Source organism: Drosophila rhopaloa, unplaced genomic scaffold (assembly GCF_018152115.1).
Source record: "Drosophila rhopaloa isolate 14029-0021.01 unplaced genomic scaffold, ASM1815211v1 contig_167, whole genome shotgun sequence".
Taxonomy (NCBI): domain Eukaryota; kingdom Metazoa; phylum Arthropoda; class Insecta; order Diptera; family Drosophilidae; genus Drosophila; species Drosophila rhopaloa.
This window is the reverse complement of record NW_025335047.1, coordinates 9,948,803-9,976,732: the sequence shown is the minus strand read 5'-3', so window position 1 is coordinate 9,976,732 and position 27,930 is coordinate 9,948,803. Positions and strand designations below refer to the sequence as shown.

At 40.1% G+C, this 27,930-nt stretch overlaps 1 protein-coding gene across 1 annotated transcript; it reads right to left on the bottom strand.

Moving 5' to 3' along the window:
• Positions 1 to 75: 75 nt before the first annotated feature.
• Positions 76 to 22,078, bottom strand: LOC108042331 (TSC22 domain family protein 1). The gene is given in 6 exon segments (XM_017120552.2): positions 76 to 900; positions 903 to 1,902; positions 3,238 to 3,472; positions 8,983 to 9,095; positions 16,223 to 16,635; positions 21,678 to 22,078. Coding segments are annotated over 5 exon segments (1,911 nt in total). The 5' UTR covers positions 16,445 to 16,635; positions 21,678 to 22,078; the 3' UTR covers positions 76 to 559.
• Positions 22,079 to 27,930: the final 5,852 nt, after the last annotated feature.

Sequence of the window (27,930 nt, the reverse complement as noted above, 5' to 3'; positions counted from 1 at the left end):
ACGTCAAAAAATAAAAATCCATTCATTGATTTCAATATTTTATAATATTTTGGTATATTTTTGTTGACCTTCTGTTCAACGCATTTTTCTTTTTCAGTTTTCCTCTTCTTATACTCCACTTAAAAACTAAAATAACAAACAAAACTAAAGTTAAACTTAAGCATACATTATGGACATACTTTTAATAGAACTACATTATAAATTAGTTTCGCAGTTTTTAGTTTAGTTTAGTATTATATTGTAGAATTTGGCAATCACATTGGAAAAACACTTAGGACCTATAAGTTCTTTGCTTTGCGACAAGTTTTGCTTTTGAAACAGGGCGAAAACTTGGTGGTATGGCAACCCTCTTTGATAAACCTCTCAAGAAACTTTGGGCTCTCTGCTTCGAGTTTAGTATGTATGATAAATAACTATTGCTTTGACGATGTACACGCAGGACAGTTTTGATATTTAGTATACTTAGCTTAAGAGATATGACTAACTGTACAAGGGCTTTTCGCTTTCACCCCTATTTACAACGATTCTGTTTTGGGATATATATATTTAATTAGTTTATCTACGCCGGTGAGAGACTGGCAGCATTGTTGTTTTCCAATTGCGATGTGACGGTGGAGCAGGCGCTGCTGTTGTTGTTGGGACTCGTGGCACTACTATTGCTGCTATTACCCGATGTCTTGGCTATAGCCCCGCCAGGCGTCGTACCCTTGCCCCTGGAGTTGCGGTTCCAACTGAAGTTCAGGGCCGAACTCAGTTTGCTCGGCTTGGGCTGGGTCACCACTTGTGGCTCTGCGAGGTCGTAGTCCTGTCGCCCAATGGAGCTGGCCGGAGTGTGGTGACTATATCCCGAATCGGAGCCAAAGCTGGAGTCGCCATACGGGTGCCTGTAGTCCCCAGCGGGGGTAGTAAGGTGGAGGCATAGGGTCTGGCTGCCCCAGCACTTTCGTAGTAATAGTTGGCATTGTACATGGGCTCCGCATAGCAGTACGATGGTTCCTGGGCCAGTGGTGCGGCATGAATGCGGTGGTGCTGGTGCTGATGTGGTGCCAGCCGACGATCCAATACCCTGGGCTGAGTTCTCGCCCGCATCGTGGCTGCCATCAAACCACTTGCTGCATTCGAAGGATACTGCTGGCTGGCATTGGGATAACGGATTCGCTCCCTGTAAATCGTGGATAGCGGCGGCACTGGCGTTTTACTGAGCTGCGCATTGATGCGATTCCTGCGCTCCACTTCGTGCTCCAGGGTGTTGTAGAATTGCGGGGCCGTGGAGCGTGCCATGTAGCCGAGGGACATGAGATTGCTACGGTTGTCGTACAGCGGTGCCAAATCAGCAATGTCCGCCGTGGAGCTGCTGTTGTTGAGATCCTGATCCTGGGCAATTCGCGGTTGTCGTGTGCGGACAGTACGCCGATTGCTTGAACCCGATGCCATTTCGTGGTTATTATTGCTGGCCGATGAAGCTGTGGCCGTGGAGGCATCCTGACCCGTCGACGAGCCACTGCTCAGGACACTGTGCCGCTCTTGGGTGACCTGTTGCAGGCCGGAGGATGTGGTCGCTGCAGCAGATGCTCCAGCCAATCCTGTTACTCCTGTACCGCTGCTGCTGCTGCCCGCCGCCCTTTCGTGATAGGGCGTGGCACCTGCAGTTGCCGGCAGATTGTTTTCCTTCTGGAAACTGCCTTCGCCCGGCAGAGAAAGTTCATCCTCGGCGAAATCATCATCGGAATGAAGTGGCGGCTCCGATTCAGCATCGGAATCGACGCGTCCCGGTCCCAGTTCCTCGTAGACATTGTCGTTCGAGCGATAGGGATCGGGTCCGGGCGAGGAGCTGACCAAAAACGGCGGCGATCGCGTCATGGGATAGCCGCTGGGATAGTGAATGCTTTTGCCTTGGAGCAGCTGTAAGAAAAACAAGAAAAATAAATTAGTTAGTTATTGTGACGGAAAAGAAAATAAAACAAAGGGGTGGGAAAAGGGTTGGCCCTACTTTCACTTTCTTGAATGCACAGGAAAAAATAATAATAATGTAAAGAGTATAAAAAGAATTCATTAAATTATTTACAATAAATGCTGAATTCTATGTTAAATGTCACTATTTTGGTAGTGATGAAAATTAAGATTTTTTTAAAAATATGAAATTATAGTTCATGTCATAATTGTGCTCTGAGTGCTTTTGCAACCCATTGCGGGAAAGGATACGGTTTTTCTTCGTAAGCCGATTTACAGCCACGTACCCTCGGGCAGGACTTTGAAATGTGACAGGACAAGGAGGCAGCAGAAAAAGGGGCAAGTAAGAAGGGAAGGCAACCGAGCAGCATAAGCAGTTGTTGAAACAGAACAAAGCTGACAAAGGCAAAAAAAAGAAGTTAAAAATGCCACGAGAAATGAATAATAAATGCGTAAGAAAAAACAGGGAAGCTAAAATGCCCCAGTTAAAGTATTAAGAGTAAAAGTTGAAGGGTTTTTTTTTTACCACCAATTGAGCTTTCAAAACTAGGGCAAATACCTAACTAATTGAACATTTTCACAAGAAATGCATAGTAAGCGAAAATATGTTTTAATCTGGGACAAAATGTAAAAAAAATAATTAAACAGGAATATATTTAAGTAGCCAGTTCATACTGATCTCCCTAAAGACGCTGTTTATCAGACAATAAAATAAACACACACTTCAGTCAGGCAAAATAATGTAATAGGGAGAGTTACCCCGACAAAAGCGCAAAATTCGAACATAAAATATGAAAAAATGAAATAAAACCGAGGGTGAGCGCGCCATAAAGAAAACACGTTTTGGGTCAGAAAAAGCCTTCGAGGCGTCAGAGTCGTAAAATATTTAGGCACACAAAGGATCTGAAATTAAGCTGACTGAGGGTAGGCGACACACAGGATACGCCATACTCTCATATCTTGTGAATGTGTCCGCCGTTTATATATATATATGTGCCAAGCCATGTCAAGTTCAAGTGTAAATTGAGGCGTACAATGGGCATAAAGAGCCATAGACATAAATGAATAATATGCAGAAAGGGATATCCTCAGCGCGAAGGAAATGTGGTTTCGTCTTACAATTGAATTGTTGACAGGATCAAAAACAGAGCAGTAACCTGAGCACGAGACAATGACTGCGCAATGTTTTGACAGCGATTGTCGTCGAAATGTTTGTCAGTTGAGTGGGGGTATGGGAACTCGTATAATGCCCCAGAAAGGATATGGATATGGTACTAGGATACTAACCTCTGAGTGATGCTGCTGATAGTGATGATGGTGAGCCAGCTGCTGATGATGATGATGTCGATGCATCACCAGAGGTCTGTGGTGACCCAAGTGCGCATCGGGATCCTCGTACATCCCGTGATGGTGATGATGGTGTGCCGATCCCAAGGTGCCACCGCCCAGGGGCATGGCTCCGTTGAGGGGGCCGCGGGTGGGTGTCTTGCAGGGCAGCAGATTCTGCACCTTCCGCTTGTTTCTGCGAAGAAAACGAGAGAAGAAAGGCGATTAATAAATACTTCAAGGATGGCTAAAGAAGACTGATGATGATGATGATGTTCCCCGACTTTAGCAAGCATTTAGAGCAGCTCTTTCACCTTGCCCCCTGCCCAGGCTAATAGAGCCATAAGTTGCTGGCCCAAGCCAAAGATAAATCGATTTGTAATGACCAACAGGGAGTGGAGCTACCTTGATAAATGTCAGGTAAACAAGCCAAAGGCCAAGCTCTGCTCAAAACAATTTGATTAATAAAGAATGCCAAAGCAGCGAGCATAGCCAAAATTCAATTTAAATGAGCACAAAGACTCAGGCATGTCACGATGATGATGATGAGCCGGAGATGGAGGGGATTCCCCAGGAGAGACAACCGCGTGCCATGAAAATAATGAACATAATTAAGTGTTGCCCCTGGCAAAGAAAACAGACAGCCTTAAGGATGCCGCCCATCCAAGCCGCCATAAGCATAATGAAAAATGTGAAATTAAATTGACGCCACGTAACTGGCGAAGGATGAGCCCGACATCCTTGTAATGTCTTGTAGGTAAACATGTTGCGATGTCAAAACGGAAGTCGTTCGTAAAAACAGCCAACATAAACGCAGACGCACACGTGGAAACTGATTGTGAGAAGACATTAAGAATGCTTGCCTACTTTAAGGCGTTTTGCCTGGAGCAAAAAAAAGGTCTACACAGAAAATATATTCGAATTTGGTTTGACCTAAGAAAGAGCTAAAGAACAGTATAGAAATTTATGAACAAAAACTTAAGTAAATAAACTAATATAATTTGATAACCAATATTATGTTGAAAAATATTTTAAGAGCAATTTAAGTTATCTAAGAACTACTTGAAGTGAAACCTGAATACACAGCTTTTAGGGCATTTTAAGATTAAATACTTTAGTCTTTATTGGCTGAGTAACAAAGTGTATCTCGCAATGTACAATATCCCAGATTCCCCGCAGGATATAATAGACAGCCCACACACACACACGCCTCTCAGATTTCATGTTAGCCTGCTGAAGAGCAGCTTGTTGACTTTTGGGTGAGAGTAAGACAAGGAGGAGATGGCTTAGGGATGAGGCAGTTGTCTGCCTGGTAGAATATTCTTAAAAGTAAATTAAATAATGTGGCATGCCACAAGCCAAGACACTCCGCACTCGACTTCTGTCCCTGCCCCTTGACTGCGAGTCGGGCGAGTGCTTCATTTCATTTCATTTCACTTACGAGGCGTAAAAACGAAATCAAGAATGAATGGGGAAATTGGGGAGGAGGCCATGTTTGCCTAACCCTTTGAGAGGCATGTTTGATTTCTAAGCGTTATGGCCAACTGGCCATAAAGAGAGGCCATGGACTCGGGGGCAACCCCCTGGAGTGTCGTACAATTTGGCAAGAAAGTAAACCATTTGTATGCTCGATATATGCAAAAAGGGGTTGAAGCGTTGCTTAAACCAAATGCGAAATGCGAAATACCTTTGGGGGCAGATGCAGACACGGGTTTTTCCTTTGGCATAAGCAATTTACAATAAAAAGTAGCCGGCAACCAAAGGGGCAACAATGTTATTGTGTGCGTGTGAGGGAGTTACTGCCTGGCAAGAAGTGAATCTTTTATTTATGAACTCTGAACTAAAGTTCCTGCTTCTCATACTCACTCTCGCTCTTTTGGGGGTTGCTTAGAGTAGAGACCGGCACGTAAAAAAGTAAAACTACAAAGGAAAAAAAATCAAATAGAACTGGAGTATGGGGAGAAGTACTACAAATATTCCCAAGGTATTGAAAAATGGGGGAGTTGGATGCCAAGTAGCGGGCGTGTTAAGACTTTGATATGGAAATTGCTTGGAAAGAGATTGTAACAAGGTAACTAAACAGACAGAACTGGAACTCAAAATAAAAGTTGAATCTGCATAGATAAAAAGAAATTTAAAGGCACATATGCAAATGACAACAAGAAATGATTGAATTTGGTCGCATTAGGATGTAAAATGTTTTTTTAAATCGAAAAAGTTAAGCTTTAAAGCTTTTTCAATAGTTTGACCCACAAATTTATGTGCAGTCCACCTATTTTGCTGCATTTTTGTTGACCACATTTAATGAATACATTTTCCCAGGCAATAATTTCGTTTGAACTGCAGTCAAAGTAAATGCTGTTTGACTGCTTACTTGGGCCGCAAAACCGACACTGCCACTTTGGTGGTCTGCCTGCCCACAATCCCCACTCCCCCTTCGGAATGACCGTTGCATAATTTCACTGCAGTCGACCAGCCAGCCAACAAACAAACTGACCGCAGAGACAAAACCTCAGGGCAAGACTCGACTAGGCATCAAATTACCAAAAGCAGGAAAAGAGGAAGGAACAGCTGTTGACGGCATGCGTTACACAGTCACTTGGCAACTCTGGAAGCCCCTGGGAGCACGGTTGCATTTGATTAAAAGGGAAATTGCCAAGACAACCTTAATGAGGTACGCTCCTTGGCTTTAATAATATGAAATTATGATTGTTATTGCATACTTGATAACAACAACATTACGTATACAACTCCAGAAAAAGTCAAACAGGCAAAAAAAACAGAGGCCACAGTTAGGTAAAATTGATTTTACTTATTTAACAGTCAACAATGTTAATGCTGCCATAACTTTTACTTCTCATGGTTTCCAGGGTTTCTTTGTTCATTTAATATGAATGAACTTTTTGCTAAGGCCTTGACTTTGTTGCGCCCTTAAATTTATAAAATATTTCACCACCATTTGCCAGGGGAAAATATTTGCGTACAAATTAAGCATATACATTTATTGAAATATTATTAACTGACGACTATGTTAACAATTTTAATAACAAGGCCTTCAGATTTTTTTTACACGCATCATTTTTTGCCATTTGCCGCCACATGCACACATGTTGCTTATGGTTTTTGGTATGGCACTCGCATATCGTGTAATTAATAAAGTTCCAATATGCAAACATTTACAGCAAAGTGTGTGGCAATTGGAGAGTGCTGAAAACACTCTGGCGGTTTATTAAAATAATTAAGGTAATTACCAGCGGAAATGGAGCGGGGTAGAAAAAAAAGGGCGAATGCATCATAATAAATGCAATTTATGGCTTGAATTTTATATGATAATCGGTTCGGGGCAAGCCGTAGGGTTCATTTTAATTAATTATTGATAAAGAATTTAAAAGCCACAAAGCGGTAGAAATCAAGCATTCCATGAAACAAAGCCACATACTTTTCTTTGCAGTGGCATTATGATTATTTGATTTGTTTTGAGGCTCGAACAAAAATATAAATAAAATTAGTTGCTATTTTATTTATGGCTTTTCATAGTTATGTGTTTTTTTTCCTCCTTTTTCCTTGCTTCTGGGGTCCAGGACACGCAGCACATAAAAGCAAAAATAATGTGCCACATCATAAATGCCACAGAAATGGCACGAACACACACACAACACACACACACACAGACTCAGTTCGTTCTATGGGAGGTCAGTTAGACACTTAAAGCAGATACACCCACACGCATGCATAGATAACTATGTAATAAAGATGCTCGCTTGTCCTGTATTTTTTGCTGCCTTTGTTTGCCTGGGCATAACCTCAAAAATGATGAAGCACAACAACAACAGTCAGTGCTGTTTTTCCAGCACCCCCACCACCCCCCAATTTCCCAACCATCTTCCACCCACTGTGCGTGCGTGCGGTCAGCAAACTTTAATGAATATGTATGAAAATCGCTTGTAGCAATAACTCCGCCTCCTCTTTTGCCTTAGACCCATGAATATTTCCGAGCAAGTTTCGTATTGTTGTTGAAAGGAAAATCGATTTTGGGACAGCCTTGGGTTTTGGGAGCATGTTACTTCAACACTTGTTGATGTTAATGAGCGGAAAAGAACGGGTTTGGCCACATCCCCTAGAAATCCCATATCCTTTAGTTCGCATCTGTGGCATTTAAGCCCTTTAAAGGCAGCAAAAAAATGTGTAAAGCTTTGGCCTTGCCTATAGCCATTATCTAGCTGCCTCTCTCTTCTATATGCTGTGCGTGCAAAAATCTTTCTCAGCTTTTCCAGCTTTTCCCGGCTCGGTTTCCACACTGCATTACATGCAAACAATGTCCAGGGCTTGTTTCATTCCCCCCTTTTTTTTCTGCTCCTCTTTTGTGGTTTATTTCTGCAGCAGATTTCATTTCGTTTGCAATCTGACTGAGTTTTTTTGAGTGTTTTTTTTTTTGCGGAGACTGTAAAAGTAAATTGTTTTATATCCTTACTTGTGTGTATGTGTGGATATGTGTGTGGTTTTTTTCCACCAACTAAAGTTGATTTGTGTGTGTGCTTGAACCATTTCTCACGTGCGTTTTTTTCTTGTAGCTGCTGCAGCAACATTTATTTAAAATTTCAATTTAATTTAGTTTCGGTTTTAAGTGCACCCGCACAACCACGCACACATTTACATTGCCATATAGGTCAGTGTGGCTCCGCTCAAAAGTAGACTACATTAATTTTCGTTTGCCAACGCGTTTTTCCCTCTCTTTCTTTCTTTCTTTCTCCCCCTCTCTTTTTTTCTCTAGCCCTGTTTCGACAGCTTTAGCAAATGGGTTTTTATTTCTCTAGTTTATTTTCTTCTATTTTTCAACATTTTTTTCGCATGTTTACATACATTTTTGATATAGTTTTATAATGTTTATGCATTGCTTGCATTTTTTATATGGCGTGAACATTTTTGCGGCTCAACACTTTTAGCTACCGCGTTTTTACCTGCATATTATTTGCCTGGGTAGAAAATTTATTATCCTCTGAGCTGCCTGAGTTGATTAAGTTTTTTGGGGGTCAAAATATGTTCAGGGTTGTAATTTTGCAGCTTTGAAATTGAATTACTTAGGTCTTCGTGGGGATATATTTCAATTTAAATTTGTTTGTACTTTAAATCCGGATTTATTTTATATTTATAAACTGAACTGTTAAGAAAACTTGGCCTCCCAGCCTTCCGAAAATTGTATATAAAATGCAGCAACTCCGCCTCTTTATCGCATCTCAGCTATCTACCACTGTAAACTTTTTTCCTGCGGTTTGGAGCCACATAAATCATAAAGGCAAAAGAGCAACATGTTGCAGGCAATGGTTAACGCCTCCTTTAAAGCCTCAAAAGTCTGCAGCTTCCACTGCGGTAAAGAAAAGAAAAAAAATAGTTGCCAGAAGGGGACAAGCCGCTGTAATAGTAAAGACAAAGCCACACAAGGCGTTTGCAGGGGAAAAGCATGGTGTGTGTGTGGGCCAAGCCAAGTAATTGAGTCATTGCGGGGATCTTTGCTTTGGACACTGAACAGAAAAATTAACACATTCTTCTCAGTTAGATTTCCTCTATAAGAGTATCAGCTTTATACATTTGATATTAAAACAATCAGTTTAACATAAGCTTGATTTAATCACATATAACAAAATATTTTTTGCTGTTTTTAAGATACAATTTCCCCCATGTTATATAATGTTTCTTGAGTGTACTTACTTCCAAACGAACAGCGACGAGATGAGAACAATCAAGACCAAGAGCAGCGAGAACACGGCTATCATGGCCGATGTGGCCAACGACTGACTGCTGTACAGGCTGGCATCCAAGATCTGGAAAGATATAGAGGGGAAAACCGGGGATTTAGTCGGGGGAAAAGTAAAAGTTAAGTGTGAGTAAATCAACGCTGAACTCAAACACAAAGCCATTTTGCATATAAACAAAGACCGAAACGCGAGGCCAGAAAGAAAAACCAAACTGTTGGAAAGAGGAAAATATTTTCGTAAATATGCCTAACGAAATGCAAACAAAAGCGCAGCGCACGCGACTTGGGCTGTTAACCTTTCGGTTACTTGGCTTTTCCTCAAATTCAAATAGGAGGATTGTGGGCGTTTTACCTTTTTTTCGACCAGGCCCAGGAAATTAAGGTCAGCCGAGTGGGGATAAGGCTGGCAATTTGCCTTTGAGTTTATGCTTGGGCATGCAAAAAAAAGTTTCTTAATAAATGATGAAGTCGGGGATAAAACAGGAAAATCAGTTGATACGAAAAGTGAATAATGATTGATAAGAGTTTTCTTGGAATGGTTGGTCAACAAAAATACTCATAAATTTGTGGCACAAACATTTGGAATTTTTCAAATATTTTGTATTGTCAAAAATAAGCTTTTTCATATCCGTTTTTCTAATCGCTTTCCACTGACCACTCGGCTTATCAAGTTTCCGCCTCTCACTCGTCAATGTCAAAACAAGATAGGCCGTCTGAAATATTTTGCATTAAGTATTTTTATTTATTTCTTATTTTATTTCGTTTTTGTTGGGCGTTTGACCCGAGAGTCGAACTTTCGAAAAAGCAAAACAACAAACGAAAGAAGTAGGGAAAACTCCTCCACAAATGCACCTGTCGTTGGCACACACACGCAGCATAAATCACTCAAAAACATGGAAAATATTTTTCGGCCAAGGAACACAGAGAGAGTGAGGGAGACGGCGACAGAGGGAGCGAGTGGGAGAGATGCAGCTTCGCCAAACACAGAAATTGGGGTCAAACTTTGACAGCTGTGCAAATAATTTCGCCGGTGACTGTATGAGTGTGTGTATTTAACTGGCTCTCTTTGTTTCCGGATGTAGGTCACTCTTTAATTCGTAATGCATTTTGTGCATTTACTAATTTATTAAAAGCATTTTTCCAACTTTCCGATTCCGATTCCGATTTATTTGCGCACATCAAACACAAATACGAGTGGCACAGTTTGCCACAAAATGCGGAAGCACTCGCTGGCACACAAAGCGATTCAAACGCTTATCAGCCCGAGTAATTAATCATGCGCTGGCGGCAAATATAAATATTATTCATATTTCATTGAGAGCAACAAATACGGATTGAGAGCGTAAACAAATAGGCATTACAAGAGAGCATTTTTATCTAGCCCCAAGAGATAAGCTATTAAAATATTGACATCCAGCAGCCGCTTTCCACATGGCGAAATTGTTTAAATTATCAAAGGGGCGGGGTGAAAAGCGGGGAGCCCCAAAGCTGCTCGCATTTGGGAACGCTTATCGCTGGCAAGCCAAACGCACACAAATAAAAATTAAGAAATTTGTATTTTGAAACCCATTCAGAGACAAATCGCCGAGCGACTCCAAAGCGAGCCCAAAAACCAAATACAAATAATAATAAATTAAACAATTATGTGCGGCATGTGTGTGCAGTGCAACGCCAAAAGCTTGAAATCTGGTGGGGGAACTGCTCAAATGCTCGTAATCAAATTGATTAATGAGACCTGACACGAGTCTTTCCCTCTGACTTTTCTGTGGGCTTAGGTCTTATAATTTCGTTTTAATTTGGAGCATTGCAGAGACTTTGGGGAATTGCCAAGGGCGCTACAAGCCAACGAACTTATATAGAATATGTTGTGATATTTTGTGAGATATGTTAATAAAATTTATATATCAAAAACTTAATATAACAAATTTTAATATTAAAAAGGGAAATTTTTGATTGCGACGGTTATTTATATAATATCGAATTTTAAAGGTTACACAATCTCCATCAATACGAATATGCCTCATCCGTTCCCCTACAATAACATAAGTTCACCCCGCTTTTTCCACTATATTCCCAATTGAATTTATAGAAATCACACTTGCGTCAACCAACTTTTTATTTTTTTGGTGCAAAGAAAATGAAACAATTTCCTTTTGTCTCGCCTCGGCAATATTTCCCTCTTTCACTTTGTACGCTTCACACATTTTCCAGTCAACTTTGAACCGCATTTTGTGTGACTGCGTGCCTGAGCGTTGATAATCGATAAATCTGAAATACATGTGTGTTTCTGTGGACTGGCAAGGCGTTTACCTATTTGTAATGCTCATTTTGGGGCCAAACAAATAAATGAGTGGAGCTTGTTTCAGGAGGGGCGGTGAGGGCAATAAATGAATGTATACGTTGCGACAGTTGTCGATTGCCACCGAAACGCTTCCAGCTGCCTTACGGATTAACCCGAAGATAAAAAACAAAATACAGAAACTACAAACGGCAAAGCAAACAGAGTCGCATTATCGATAACAACAGAAGTAGAGTTGCCCGTTGTTTGCTCAGATAAGCAGTGCCACCGGTATGATTGAAGGCTTTCCATCTAGGCCGTTTGTTATAACCGCTCACCCCTCGCTCCCTATTTAACAACACACACTCCGCAGCCCCTGGGCATTCCATAAATTAAATTAAATAAAGAAAAGCAGGAAAAAAAAGGAGTAGGCAATGTAAACAAAAGATAACGATAAGAGTTTGAACGATTTATGTCTAGGAAATACAGGGAAATGCAATCATTGGACACATGAAAAAAAATATTATTTTGAACAGTATATTGAATGAATATTTAAAATCAATTTATTCAAATAATTTTGCTACCATTTCAATGAGTGTGATCTTATTAAATTGATAAAGATATTTTGAGTTTTAAGACCCAATATCTCTTAATTTCTCTCTGTGCATCCAGAACAACTTGGCCGATAAAATAATTAAGCCCTCCTTCAAGTTGCAGACAACAAAAGCCATTAGTCGGCGGGTTTCGGGTGGGGCGGAATTTAAAATTATGGCTTAAAGTTTACACCCTCCCAAAAAAGAAAAATAATAATAATAAAAAGCGGGAATAAGGCAAAGTGAGATTAACGCAGCCAAAGCTGCAAAATGTTGTTTACTTTTATGCGTGTGAGTTTTTCTGGGAGTGGTAGTGGGCGAGTGTTTTTCCGGCCTTGTGGCAACTTTTTAATCATGAAAAATCACCAGGCTCAAGGGCGGAAGGCGGATGGCGGCTTGAGTAGGCCATAAAGTGAAATGTTTGCCTTTGACCCAATTTTTAAGTGTGGCCAAAGTGCATAAAAAAGCTGAAGCAACATTGTAAAGTGGGAGACCGTTTGGCAAGTCATCAAAATCAGTCGTCAAAATGGGTTTCGCCATCCACAGGAAAGTTCTCACCGCTCCAGAAACTTTAAAGTTAACAACTTTTCGCTTGCAAAGTCAACGACGAGCGCGTTTTCATTTTCGTGCCTGATGAGAAAAACACAAAAGTTTTCACCATCAAAACACGACAAAAGGAAGAGCCAGCAACAAGCACGTGCCACTTGCAGGATGAAAACTATTTTGCAACAGCAACAGCAACAAAGGCCAGAACTTGGCTGCTTTGATAACATGGAAAAAGTTTTCCGAACATGCGATGCATGTGTGGCTGGCTCTTTTTTTTAGCACCCCAAAGCGCCCGCACCAACTTCGATTTCATTGCACGTGCATATCGACAATCGACCTGGTGGAAATCTACCTCCGCCCAAGAGCTCCTTCTCCCCCCCTTGTGTTTTTGTAACCACTTGGCAGTGCAATTGTTTGGAAACAGCTCGTGATTGAGCCCCATTCCCATAAGACTTTCGCAGGGTGTAATGAGTTGCGAAACTTGTTGGGCCGACCTGGCTTAGATGGCGCCGATAATGGGGGAGCGGAAAAGTGCAGCAGAAAGTGGAAAATACATTTGGGGGAATATTTTATATTTAACCTTGATGAATACTTTTAAAACTGCTATTCTAAGGAATATTCAATAAAACAGCGGCTTTTCACTCAGCAGTTTAAGCATCTGAATGCCTGTAAATTAAAACAGAAATAAGCTGAAAATCTGGCTGAAAATCTGGCTGAAAATCTGGCTTAACAATCATTTTAAGGCTCTTAAAGCATAAAAAAAAACTTAATATTATATCATTGACAGACAAAAATATTGTTTAAAGACATTAAAAACAAATTTAAATGGTTGAGTTAAAGGATTCACTCCTTGAATTGTTTACAATTTTCTTCTATATACAAAAATATCTTATTTATTCAAGCAAAAGGATATATTATATTTTTTCAAGAATATATCCTCGCATGAAAATTCAATTTTTTTTTGCACAAATATTTTTCATTCAGCTCCCTTTCTCAGTCTGATTTTTGTGACTGTCTGCAGCTGTGTCTGGCTATGTCAACTGTAAACAACATCAACACTATACAGCAGCAACAACAACAACGGCCTTGTCATTCTATGCCAACACCACCCACTCGTACGTCCACCCACCCAGCCAAAGCTATTCCTCGGAAACCAAAAGCCAAAGCGCCCGAAAGCAGACTACAACAAAAGCCAAAGGCAACAAAATTTAGCTATATATAGAGAGGAAGTAGCTAAGGAATTTCGCATTCTCACGACATTTGATATCAATGTCATGCTATTTGCTACACTCCCCAGTCTGGATGTCCTTTGGCCCCCCGAAACGCCCTCCTTTGTCATCATCTTCAACAGTTTCTCGTCTGCTTAAAGGAGAGGTTCAAATATATATCAAGGAAGAAGGAAGCGAAAGCTGGAAAAAGGATTATTTTCTGCCACGCCCATTGGAGCAAATCAGAAGCTGCTTGTCAAGTATTTTTGCTCCTTGGCTCGCACACACACACACACACACACACACACTCCTGCTGGAAATTTAATTTCGCATGTCTGGCGAGGATGCCACTTCCGCTTGCCTTTTAAAGGTTTTTCCTCGCCGTTTTTTCCAGCTTTCCTCTCGGGCTTTCCTTCGCTTTTCCTTCTGCCAGTTGACAATTACACCCACAGCCACACGCATACGCGCACACCCCCAAATTGGCACAATTCCCGTTAAACTTATCAATTTGATGGGCGAGAGAGCTTTCCGCCATTGAATTTTATTCGTCAACGCTAATCCATTAAATTGATTCGGTTGCTCAAATTGATTTTAAGCTGATTTCGTCGAGATTTTAATGTGTTTACCTGCAATTTATATGGGATTGCAATTCCCCATTGAACGTCTAATATCTAAAATAATCTCACTCCCGTTCGGATTTTTGATACTTTAGACGAGGGCCGTGAGATACAGTTTCTGACATAAACTGCATGTTAACATTAACATTTGATTTGTCAGCATAAATCAAATGGAGACAGCCTCAAGTGCCCACACAGAAAATACTCTAAGATGAGGGGACCACACACAGATCCGGTTTAAATGGATACATTTTTTTTCCCAACCATTTCGTTGCGTTTCGTTTTGGGTTATATTTATTTAAATTTATCATGTTGGAAATTAAGTGGAAAACACTCGAACTTGGAGCCAAAAGAGTCGGGGGTTGTATTTTGGGGCACGTGAAATTTTATCAATGACCGCTGCGGTGTTGATATGTGGAATTTGATCTTTGTTTTACCAGAACCCCCAGCCTTCAGCGCCTAAACAAACACTTGCCCCAGATTAGACTGGAGTGCCGAGTTTCAGTTTTTCCACATGGAAAATTATCTATCTCGCTGTTTTTTCTGGCAGCATACAAAAAAAAATTATATAGAAATATCTATTTTTCCTTTGTAACCGCTGACAACCTTTTAAAGTTGAGGGTTGATTTCGGGCCATGGCCATATGTTGCCGACGACTGGCGGCCGAAAAATGCTTTTTGTTGCCACTACAGTTGTTGTCCTTTTTGTGTGTTGCTGCCGCTTAACTTTTCATTGTTATTGTAATTTCTGTAACTGTGTTGCCACTGACCGAGGGGATGGCCAGCATCGTCATCATCGTCCTTATCGTCGTCCTCATAATGATGAGGGCAGCAACAACACTCCAAGGAGCAACAGCTGTTGCCCCGGCAACTGGAGGCCAAAAGGACTTGAAACGAAAAGAAATTTGTTTCACTTTGCTTTAAAGTGATTCCTTGCGGTTCCTGCCGGCACCCAAATTGTGGGTGATGTGTGTGTTGAGTGGGCGTGGCATGTTGCCCATTTTTCATCGAGCATCTCGTTTATTGTTTGGGTGAAAGACTTTAAGTTAAGTCGTTTAAGTCGTAAAGAGGTTAAGGAGTTCGGATGGTAACTGACTTTTAAATAATCTATCAATTTAGATTGAAATTCGGATTGTAGGCTATAATGATTTAAGTAGTTTCATTTACTAAAACTACAATTCATAACAACAATAAATGTTATCTCACCCTATTTATTCTGTCAATTATCCTTCCATCCCACAAATCGAACAGATTTCCGATCAGGTGGCGTAATTTGTACTCCTTAATAAATCAAATCCCATACTTCAGTTGATTTTTTGAGTGTCTACTCAACTGTTAACATTTATTTGCAGCACTACCAGCTCATAATCAACTCCCCCGGCCACGCCCACCGCCACAACCCACCACTTGAAAAGCGACAAGAAGGCTTTTGTTATTGTAATATGCATATAACACATAATTCAATAAGGCAACATACAATTCTGACACCTCTCACAAAAAGCCAAATCACTTGCAACTCGTTTCGGGAAACGTAAAATCAACAGTCCTGGGGAAAATCCCAACAGCTGTGCCAAAATGCAGGCCTCATTAAGGGAACTGCGGAGAGGGTTGCATAATCATCCACCCGTTTGGGTTGGGAAATCCCATTTGCAACGCCCTCAAAATTATAATCAGCCTAAGCTGCACCGAGGGAAGTAAAATGTCAACTAAGGTCAGGAATGAAATCCTAGTGGTGGAGTAGGGATGTAAAGATTTAAGCTTTAAGTATAAGTTTACAGAGCATCCCTCTTCAAACTATATATTTTAATAATAAAGGTGCTATGTAATTTCTATGTTTTATTTAAAAGTGAGCTCTATACTGCGTTGTCTACTTTATGCAAATTAAATTGTTGAATTTTATAAAGAATTATTTTATGGGGAAAGTGGGATTTTCCATGAACATTTTCAACTTACCGGCATTGCCTGGCAGATATCGCTCTCCCATTGTTGCTGGGCCAATTGCTCCTCGTTGCAATCCTGCGGCACCACCGTGAATTCGGCCAGAGCCGGCGGCCTTGGTGGCGGGGGGATGAGGAACTGGGGCGGTGGGGCAAGGGGCGTGCCCGAGCAGTCGTCGCAGTCGAACATGAAGAGCTCGGCCTCGGACAGATCCATCATATCCAGCATTTTCCACATTGAATTCGTGTGATTTCGGCTGTGGTGGCGGGGGGTGTGTGGTATATGTACCTCCGCGATCTTCGGGGTTGCGGGGGATTATCTATAGGGTTTCCCTGTTCGGTTTCGAATCGCTTTGAAGTTTTTGGGTGCGTGTCAAATTCGCTGCCCGATCGCTGTCATCTGGACAGCCTTCATTGGCGGCCTTGTAGCTGAAAATAAGAAGAAAGAAAGAAAGGAAAGGGACTCTGGTTAGTTGAAAAGTACTCAGCATGTGTCCTTGTGTCCTTTTGTGTGCTAATTATCTGACACATGGATGTCCTGGCACGTAACAATTGCTGGGTTCCCTATCTTTAATTAGCCTGATCCTGCCAATTTCCCCGCGAACACGATTGTTCGCCCACCGAAAATAAAATAAAATATCTACCACCTAACCACCCCCTTGGAACCTCCCCCCTGTGGCCAAATGTTAATTTTTATTGATTTTCCTTAATGCGTTTCCATTTTTTGCTATTTATTTTTATTTACTTTGCTCGCCAGCACTGCTATTTTTATCCCTTTGCACCCTGATTTCCGTCGACTCACTGGCAATTGTTTTACCCTGAGTTTTTCCAGCGTGTGTGCTCCTTGTTCTCTGCTTTTCTATTTTCAATACTTTTATTATTATTATCCTTTTTTTTGGCTGCGGTTGTGTTTTCTCTTCACACATATGCTGACAAAATAATTGAGAAAAAACGGTTGACTTGGTGAAACCTTTTTTTGGCGTTAAGGTTTTCGGGGTTCAATTGAGTTAGGACGGATGATTGATGGTCCTGCGCGGCAATCCGATATATTATGAGGCGCAGTAGGTAGATGGGTAGCCGGGGTTTAAATCGAAACTTCAACATTTGGCTGCCGTTGGTGGGACTTGTCTCTCAGTTGCACTGACAGCTCAAGAATTCCCCATCTGTTGTGTGGGGTAGTCCAAGTCCAAGGTTGGGATTGTGATTCCGACTCTGAATCTCGTTCCGAGGCTGAATCTCATTCTCATTCCCAACATATGTTGCCAGTTGGTTTCGTTTAATTAGCTGACAGTTCTGGAGAGGAACGGCGGAGAAAAGAGTCTCGATTCGAGGCACTGCAGCCTGATAAGATCTCAAAAAATATATACACACAGTATCTGTGTGTGTGTTGTCTTGCAATCAAATGTAAGCCGCTGTTGACATTGGAGATTAAAAGATATTAAAAACGAAGACGACAACGGCCTGAAGAAGGAAACGAAACGGGAGGAGAATGGCAGAGGAACTCTTGGATATATAAACACAATGACAAACAGACAGTCGGACGGACACACAAAACATGTCAAAGATGAAATGTTGTAAAGAAAATTGAATTGAATTGAAGTCCAGCGCAGACCAAACTAATAAATAACAAAAGAAATCGGACGAAAATAAAAGTAAAACCGAAATAAAAACGGAAAAGAAATCTCCAAAGACAAGATTGGGTTTCAAGAAAATGTGCTTACCAAACTTAAAGCTTTAGTTTTGCCTGGCTCTCTTGAAAATCGATTGAATTGTCTGGTCTGGGTGATTAACTTGAGCAGACAAAAACTTAAAAAAAAAAAAACCATCGGCCGAGAATAATGAAATAAATCGTGTTGAAAAAGACCCAAGGAGGGCCGAGGAAACCCAAACGCAAGACAGACAGTCAACGAAATCGATTTGTTTTGAGATTAAGTCGACTGGCTTGTATACCATCCCTATGCCTCCGCCTTTTAAGCCAAGAAATGGTCTTAACTGAAGCGTAAAACGGAAATGTTATGGACAGGTTCGAAAGGAAGCGTAATGGAAATCAAAGTCCTAACCGAATCAGGTGCAGGAGGAGAACGGGGGGCAATTAGCGTGGGCAACTCGTTTCGATAAGAACGGATGGATCCGCAATCAAAGGCAATGCCAAAAGCACTTAGATAATTGTCTTAAAGCTGGGACAACTTGGATAATTGCTTTAAAGCTGGGCATACTTATAGTACAGCTGTCTAGCTTCGATTTGGTTTCCGGATTCCGAATCCCCTTGCCATCATAACTCAAACACTTCATGCCCAATTAAAGGGTTTTCCATTTCTCCCCCTAGGAAAATGCAATTTCTCCCATCTTCCTTTCACTTTCCGCACTTTCAACTCGTCGTTGATTTATTTCGGGAGAACTTCTTACAGTACTTGACAAAAGACAATTGCGGTTCAAGTACAAGAACAGCTGGCTGAAATTTATACACTTCCATAATTGAATTGTTTGATTGGGAAATTGTTAAAATAAAAAAAGGAGAAAGGAAAAAAGTAAAATTAGATGGACACAGCCCAAAAGTCAGGCCTCATATCGGGGGTTGCTATACGACTCAATTGGAATTGGGTTCGTGTCGGTCAGGTAAGGGAAACGCATTTATTAGCTGCAATGATAAATGTTCTCCGGGCATTGGCGACAGGCCTTTGGATTCAAGGCAAAGGATCTCCGCAATCCCTACTGCCGATATATATACTATGTGTATTTCCCTCACTTTTTTTTTGACCGCCAGTCAATGTGTAATTTTAATTCGTTTTGGGTCGCATAGAGGAAATTGATATGGGTGCGTCGTAGTTGTCTGGGCCTTGAAAAAACTGGGCTCAGGTAAGAATTTGTATCTCCTGTTCTCTTTTTCTCTTTGGTTTTTTTTTTTGTTGCTGGCATATTGAGACATTATAGTTAGGGCATTGATATCGCAGCGGGGGATTGTCGGACTCGTAAGTGGAACAAATGTGGCAGACAGTTGGAATTATCCTCGGAAATAATGGTTGCAAAATCTCTGAGGCGCTGTCTTTGAGGGTTTATGTGTTTAGGATAGGTCTTATCTAACTAGTTCATAAAACTGGAATTATTTTTGGAGAAACTTACTTGTTTTATTACTATTTGAAGATTGTATTTTTTATTCATCCAAGCTATAAAGTGAAAATCAGAGGTCTAGAGATAAATATGCAGTAAAAGTTCTGATATTTATTTTCTAAGTACTTTTCTGCACATATTTTAAACTACATTAAAGCCGGCTTTTCCCAGTTTTTCATCTTTAATCTCGAGCAAATGCCTTCGGGCTTGGCCACACGCACAAATTACTGGGATCTGGGCTCGGTTTGCCCACTAAGTTGTGATTTACCCAACCTACGGCAACTTCTGACTTAGTTTACATATCATTTATTATTTGCCAGGGCCAAGGGCCCCATGGGCCGTTGTTTTCCACAAGGTGTGTGCTCTACTAACCAAACAAAACTTGCCACGCCCCCGAGGCGTTAAGCGAAAAAAAGCGAAAGAAAAACTTTTAAATAAAGCAAAGATGAAGGGAGAGGGCAAGATGACGGCATGTCACATCAATGTCACTCAGCATTATGGCTGAAGGGGGCAAGAAGGACGAGGGGGGGAATTCATGTCCTGCGAGTACTGCGATAAAGTTTTTTTTTGTTATTCAGGCTCGGCTCCTTTGTGTTCCAGTTCCTCTTCGGCCGCCGGGCAGCTGAGCGTGAAAAACAGCCTCCCGAATTTCCCCAGCTATTTCCCCGGCTTTTCGTTTTCCTTTCGCTTTCCTACGCTTTCCTTTGCCTGGCCGGAATTTTCTGCCGCGATAAATTTACAAGCGTATAACAAATATTTTGCTTTGTGTTTACAATTTCTTACTGCTTAATATTCTTCAGCCAATGTTTTATTTCTGTCCCCCATATAGACTTATTTGCATAAGATACTTTCTGTTTGCATTCTGGGCGGAGTTTACCTTGTAAGTAGCTTAGGCATATGCCATAAGTTGCCCGATTCAATGAACTTAGTTCTTTGATGCAGACAATACACAAAAAAAAAAATATTGATACATTTTCAGTAGAACCGTTCAAAAGTTTCAAATTATTAAATATATGTCTCCGATATATCAAGTATTAAATTGTAAAATTGTTTTCTCTGCAGTAGAGCAGACGACACTTTTCTGAAATTTATGTTTCAACTATGGAGCAAAGCGAGTTGGCTGATAAATTTCAGGGGCACACGTTTGGCATACTAATTAGCCCAGGGATTTCATTCGAAAAAGGCTAAACAACAAGCGGAAATCCTGTGAAAAAGGGCCGACATGTGTACAACTCAATTCCGAATTAAAATTCAATTTGCCAAACAGGTAGAAAGGTTCCCATTCACACGAAATCGATTGCAGAGCCTTTGTGACCGCAAAGAGTTCACTTGTTCGTGGACTTTTCAAACTACCCACGCCACTCCAGATTGAGTTGTTATTATTATTTATATCCGCGGCGGCCACGATTCCCGTTTAACAACTCATTTAAGAGCAGATCTTATCGCGATCTTTCGTACATCTTCTTGTCCAGCATCCCCCAACTCCAGTCGAAACATAAATTTTATTTTGCGTGAATTTATGAGTTACGCTGCCGACAGGCGGGGGATACTTATTTACCAAAGGATTTACACGCAAGAGAATCGGGGAAAAATAATGAACTTCGCCTTGCTGCACTTGTTGCTCGTTTGCTAATAATTTAAACAAATTTACAGAATGGAAAAACACAGCGGAGAAGAATGCAGGTAAACAAAGGTGTCGCCTCAACTAGTATTTGGTTATAATTAAAGGTCTCCTCTCCGCTTTTTTTTCTCTTTATTTTCTTGGGTCTTTGGCGGTTTCGTCGCTTTGATGAAGGGCAGAAACCGCAGCCCCAGCGAAGCCCAAAGATGATTTGTTTACATTCTCTTAGTGCCGAATGAGTCGCCACGAGAGTTCAGTGCTGCCATAAAGCGAACAACTGATATCTGGAGAGATAGTTTCCACAAAAATCACTCATCACTGGGGAGTAATTCTATATGGATAAACATATCAGTTTGATAGACACATCGCACACTTTCTAAGAATTTTTGTTTGGAATCAGATATAATCCTTCACTTGCTTATTTGAATAATTCTTATGCGTTTTCCCAACTTCCTCCCATAAATCGTATGTTTTATGGCCTAACTTCCTCTTAGATGCATTCTTTTGTTCGTTTCAATTAGTCACCGCACTTTGAAGATTAGAAAACGCAACTTTAAACATATTTTGATGGGTTGACTCCCTAATCAAATGGAAATTCCGTTGATCTCTGCTAAGAAGATTTACACTCGCCTACAGAAGCTCAACCCAAATCGCCAAGTAATCCGCTGCGTAAAAGTTTTCAATTTCTCAACGGCATATCCAGGTTTGTTTTTTTCCATTTTCCAATTCCCTGCCCACTTACCCGCTTTTCTGCTTTTATACTCCAACGGATATTTGTTAAGTGATTTGTGTAACTGTTTCTGCTTGTCTTTTGCTAAATAATCAAATCAGATTCAAGCCAATTATTTCAACAATGTATTGCTTATTAAATTTTGTTTTGCTTTTTGATAAATTTTTGGTGTATCACTGAACACTGAATATTTGTGGTTTTATATTTCAAAACATTTATTTGCTTTGCACGGCGCGTCAATTGATTGCTTTAGATTTGTGGTAATTATTTTGGATGGTATTTTTGTTTTGTGTAATCCGCTAATGCTTCACATAAGTAACTTGAAAAAAGTTTCGTATTCCGTTCAGAATTTTCTGTTCGATTTTTGGGACAACACGCGAGACGCTCACGTCTGTTTTCGGCGACGGCGAGTCAAAAACTGAATTTCAAATTCGTTTCGAGCGACTGACGATGGCGGCAACAGCAGCAACATCACGGCAGCAACATCTGCAGCAGCAACAGCACGCCAGCAACTTCGGTTGCCGGTTGCCGAGACGAGAGAGTCGGGAGTTCGGGGAAAATGAACTTCTCCCCAGGGTTTCCCGAGAGAATCGGAGAGAAGAGAGACCCGAAGAGAGCGGGTGAATTTGTTCTGTCGTTTCGTTCTAATCGGGATTTTTACAGATTTTCGTTGCAGTTGCCATTCGCTGGCGCTGGGAAATTGTTGATGTTCCTGCTGACGACGCCCAATGATAATATACAAATATTTTAAATATATTGCCTGCCCAATATTAATATTATATCAAATTACCCATGCTTAGCTGAATTTTTCGCCAAAGGAATGTTTAAATTTTGTTAGCACTGCACCAAAATTCTGCTTACGTCGAGCTCGAGACACAAAACTGCTTGCTCTTTCATAGTTTTGCATTTATTTATTTTCACCTTTTTCTATTGATTAAAATTAAAAAGACATTAAATTCTTTAATGGCTTTTTTAGACAATTATGATATCCGAAAAAATTCCACTGGTTCACCGAAAGTTTACACTTGTCTTATTTATCTTACAAATAACATTTTTATGGAAAGTTTTGAGAAAACAAAGGTAGTTCCTTAGCTGTGATAAAGTGACAAGTAATAAAATGATAAAAACTTTAATTGTATCCCAGAGAAACCCAAGCCCATAATTCAAATATTTCAAATGAATTTTGAAATTGTCAAGCTAATTTGATGTACATTTTTTACTTAGGCTTACGAGAAATAATTCAACTTAATTTACAGAATATTAAAACAGCATGTCTAAGAAAAGAAAGACAAAAAAATGGATTTAATTTAAAACAAAAGACGAAAGTATTACTTGTTTTATATAATAGGTATGACTCTTGCTTGAAAACAGATCTTACAGATGGCTTTTCTGTCTAATAAACATGGACAATTATTAGTTTAGATATCAATTACATCACCTGCCCATTAATTGTATCATTCTGATATGGATAACTAAACCATAATTAATATGTAACATATTGGGTTCCATTATAGTCTTTATTTATCAGTAACCAAAAATAACAAAAACTGTTGACCATTCAATCAGTCGAAGAATACCAACAACAATAACAACAACATCGACCACTATCAAGGTCAATGTCTGGTGGGAGTGGTGGGTGTTGAAAAAGGGGAGGCAGCGCTTTTCAGCATTTTCCTGGTTTTTTCTTTGTTGCTGTTTTTCAGCTGCATGTAAAATTGCAAAAACAACAAAAACATCAGCCGGCATGAAAATTCAATGTTTTTTTCATATCACACACACGAAAAACTCTCTTCGAAATTCGAAGTTCGAAAATGAACTCGCTCTTTTATAATCCTCTCTCTCTCTCTCCCTCTCTTACCTTTTGTTGATGTTGCTGGAGGCTTAGCAACATGTTGCTCGCATGTCATTTTAATGTTGCAGACTCATTTTTTGTTGCAATGCAATTTTTGTTTACGCATTTTTTCGCACCTCCACTTGCTGTTTACATTTAACGTTATACTTTCACCTTCTGCGCCACTTTGGCCCCTGCCCCGCCCACTTTTCCGCCTCCCACCCACCGCATTCCTTCTATGTTTTGTTTATAAACATTCTTAACTGTTTGTTTTCAATGCAATTCCATTGTGCCAGTTGTTGAAAGGAGATGAAAAAATGAAGTGGGGTGGAAAGAAAGTGGGGGCCCATCATTTAGATGGCCTACACCGAGCGGAATTTCGCACAACCAAATTTTTTATATTTTTGATTTTGAAAATCTTTAATAATCTGCAAATCTGAAGCAAAATAAATGCCCAAAAAGGTAAATACAATAACTTCACCAAAACGTTTGGCAATTATACTTTATTTTAAAATCAAAAAAATTGTATAAAAAAACGAAGTAGTTTTTACATAAAAACTAAAAGGAAAATGTTGTGCATAGTTTATAGCTATCACATATTTAAATTATTTTTTCTGTGTAGCCACAAGTTGTTTACAGAAGGGAAGAAAATTCTTTATAAATAGTTAGTTGTCGACAGCAGCGGCAACAAATGCTGGTGGCCGCAACTTAGTCAAAGTCGCTAGCGGTAATATCTGCCTCGCCACCCCCCTGGAAAATCCCACCCCCTCTAGCACCCCCTCCCAGACTCATTAGGCGCGTCAAGTGATATGTTTGCCTTTGCCTTTTTGCCGGGGACCAAACCGAAACACATTAGCGCCTCATTCCCTGCAACTTGGGGGCCAAAAGCAGAAAGGCTACGCAAATTAAAGGCGCATTAAGTGATTGGCCGACAAACGGGGAAAGTAGGTGGAGGGGGCAGCAAAATGGCGACCACACGCACTTTCGGAAAACTACAAGAAGTTTTCCAACAGAAGCCGCAAAAAGACACAAGCTGAAAAGTATCTTATGGCTGCCAGCATTCTTGAGAAATTGCCAAAAACAAAGATACAAAAGTGGAGCGGCTTAAAAGTATCTCATGTGTATATATAAAATTCATAAAAAAATATCTTTAGCTGCAACCGAAACAAACATTTTGCAAAGAGCCCAAAATCTCATAAGCTTAGATTTATCTTTTGGACGAAAATGCGAGTGCTGAAAAGTATCTCGTGAGTACAATAGTTTCTAAAGTATTTCATCCACATAAAACTTAAGACATATGTCTTTGGCTGCAAGAAGTTTATTATTTCGTAATGTGAAATGCTTGTCATAAAAATAATTAAATAAGGCCCAAGGGTGCAGAATAAATCAAGAAAGGTAATAAAAAAAATTTTTTAATAGTGACTTTAAAATAAGATAAACTAACTTTATATTACCCAAGCCAAATTGTTTTTCAAAAATAATATAAACATTTCCTAGTATAGATTTAAGCCAAATGTCAGTTTTAAATTGAATTCTTTGACAGCAAAATTAGATGTGTATAATATGGTTCAAGCTAACGAATCTCTCAGGCTTACCAATTAGTCATCCCGTTTGGTCGTTGCCTAAAATTCATAGTACCAAATGCTCTTTTATGGCAGCTCCCTCGCCCAGATACACACGACAGGACAGCTGATGGCGGGGCTCGTGTTTGCAGATACAATAATTAATAATTCCAGGATAATCTGCATGTTTGTCAAAGCGATACGGTCCAAAAACGGGAAAAGGAAAAATCTGTTCGACAAAAACCCGACACAAAAACACCTACACACGCATGTGAATTTTTAAATCGGTGTGTGTGTGGAAAGAGTAAGCAAGCCAAAATTTTTTCGGTGCGGCCAGAACCATCTGCATAAATACTTATAGATTGGGCTTGTGTCCAATTCCCTGGCATAGAATGAAGGTCCTGTTAATAATTCTATGCGATTGGGCTGGACCCTATTTGACCTGGTATGATGCTACTGCATCCCATCCCCTTTTCCTCTTGAATTGAAGTCTTGCTTATTTTACAGCTGTTCATAGAGGGCAACCATTTATTTGACATTTATTGCAACAACTTCATTAGGTCTAAAGAAAATATTAGTTTTTCCAGAAAATCTTGGAAAAAATATTTTAGATATTTTCAAAAGATGATTGAGGGAATAAAAATGTTCCTGCTTTTCCAATGCCACACATTTTAAAGTAAATACATTTTGCAACATTTTTGGTCATAAATATTGTCAATTTTATTTGAAAATAATTGTCATTTCTTTAATTTTGAGATAAAAAATGAATCATAGTTTTAAATAAACGCACTTCAATATAATAATTTTGAAGGGCTGCGAGTTGTAAAACAAAAATTCGTCATAAAAAATGTTATTTTAAGATAAAATCAAAGTCATGCATATCTTAAACTAAAGACAACGAAGCCTTTATCTTATCGTTATTATCTACAATCTTTCTGACCTTCGTGAAGAGTCTTTCCCAATCTATGTAGTTCAAGGTTCTACATATTCTGTTTATGGCATATATGGAAACTCTGAGTAATCTCTTCAATGATTTCGCACATTTCCCGTGTGAGATAACACAAACACACCCCCCCCCTGCCCATTGTGCCAATTTCAAGTGCAATTATAATTTTTGTTTGTCATGCAAAAACATCAACAGGCAAAAACAATCGACAATGGGAAACGGCAGGCTCCAGCGACAAAATGGGGAAAAATACGCAAACAAAACGAGGCACGAATTGTGGGTGGTGGTGGCAAGGACGTGGGGGTGGGGTTGGGTGACTAGGCGGGGGCGGAGGCCACACGCCCACAATCAAACTGGGTCACATGGCCAGCCAGTGCAATTTGCATATGCATGAGTGGCAGGAAGATACAAAGAGCGGTGAGATATATGCGGTGCGGCCAGGATCGGGATCGGGAAACGGAATGGGGAGAAGGGCGGGGCTGGGGACAGGTTGTCGACTGGAGGTGTGCAAGTGTGTCCTGCACGTCCTTCGGCACATGACTTTACAGTTTTTCGACCTCTTCTAATAAATTTCCGCCCAAGTGGAATATGCAAAGTCACCAAAAGCGGAAAACACACGCAGCGTAAGCACACAGAGAAAAAAAGGTCTATGTCAAACGGAATTTGAAAAAATAAAAGAATTTATAAAAAGAAAATATACAGTGAAAATATGAATAGGATCTAGTTTTGTAAGATAGCCCAATTAAGCGCAACTACACAATGCTAAGTCCAAAAACGCTGATCATAAAAAAAACATTATCTATAATTTAAAAATAATATAAATACTTGTTGCTTTCCCAAAATTGTTAGTAAAAAGAAAATTTTGGGGAATGTTTCTTTACTTTTTGAGTATCTAATCTTGAGCTAATTAATTGATGTCTTAAATTTGTTTCACCCTACATTTTTTTCTCTGCACTTTTACCAAATACATACCTATATAGTTGTGTGTTCCCTATATTTTGCAGATATATATGGGTCATAAATCAGCGCCCAACTGTGTCACCTTTGTTGGGGCGTCGAGGGGATTTTCCAACCGGGCCAGAAATCTCTCCAACTGTGTCCAGTTTTCAGCATATTTGCCAATGGTTTTTCTTTGCTACTGGCCTTCGTGTGCTTCTGCATTTGCATGCATATCCTTGATACGCTTTTGTTGCATTATTCTAATATCCATGTGGGGCAGTGCGCTTCCTTATTGTTTTGTCCGATCTGCGCACCTAATGCGAGTGTGTGTGGGTGTGATTTGCATATTCAGCTGTTCCACTTTTAGCCAGCTTCCAAGCCCACAGCCTCCCACTTTGCCCACTACTCACTGGCCTGTTTTTGGCCCACATTCCACGCTGCAGTTGGCCGTAATTAAAGGTGTTAATGCCGTTGATAATTACACTCGCCACTCTCCTGCACTGCCTCTGCTATCGTGGAGGCCATAAATTGTTCGGGGTCAGGCACACACAGAGGTGTGTTTTATGTCCTGTAAGTAGTTGGTATTTATGGCGAACTTGGCTGGAAAGAAATCCAGAAAGCACCAGCTTATGGGCGGCGGAGAAGTGCTAAATGCGTGATCTATTCCCTATTGAGAATGTTTAATGCACTATTTTAAAAGGGTTTATTTATTTCAGTTTATTGATTTTTAAATATAACAAGAGTCTATTCATATTTAAATTCTGATATCTTTTTTTGCTTTTTTTTTGCCATATGAGTGAATTTTTGTATAAACTTATTTATATTCAAAGATGGATTTCAGATTGTTCCTTGGTTACACATCGTTAGTAGTTATAATCACATAAATCTAAGGTAATTTAAGCTACCCAAGCTTTAGATAAAGTTGATTCCCTATTAACGTACTTATGACTGCAGGGCCTGTAATGAATATGACACAAAGCAAATTAT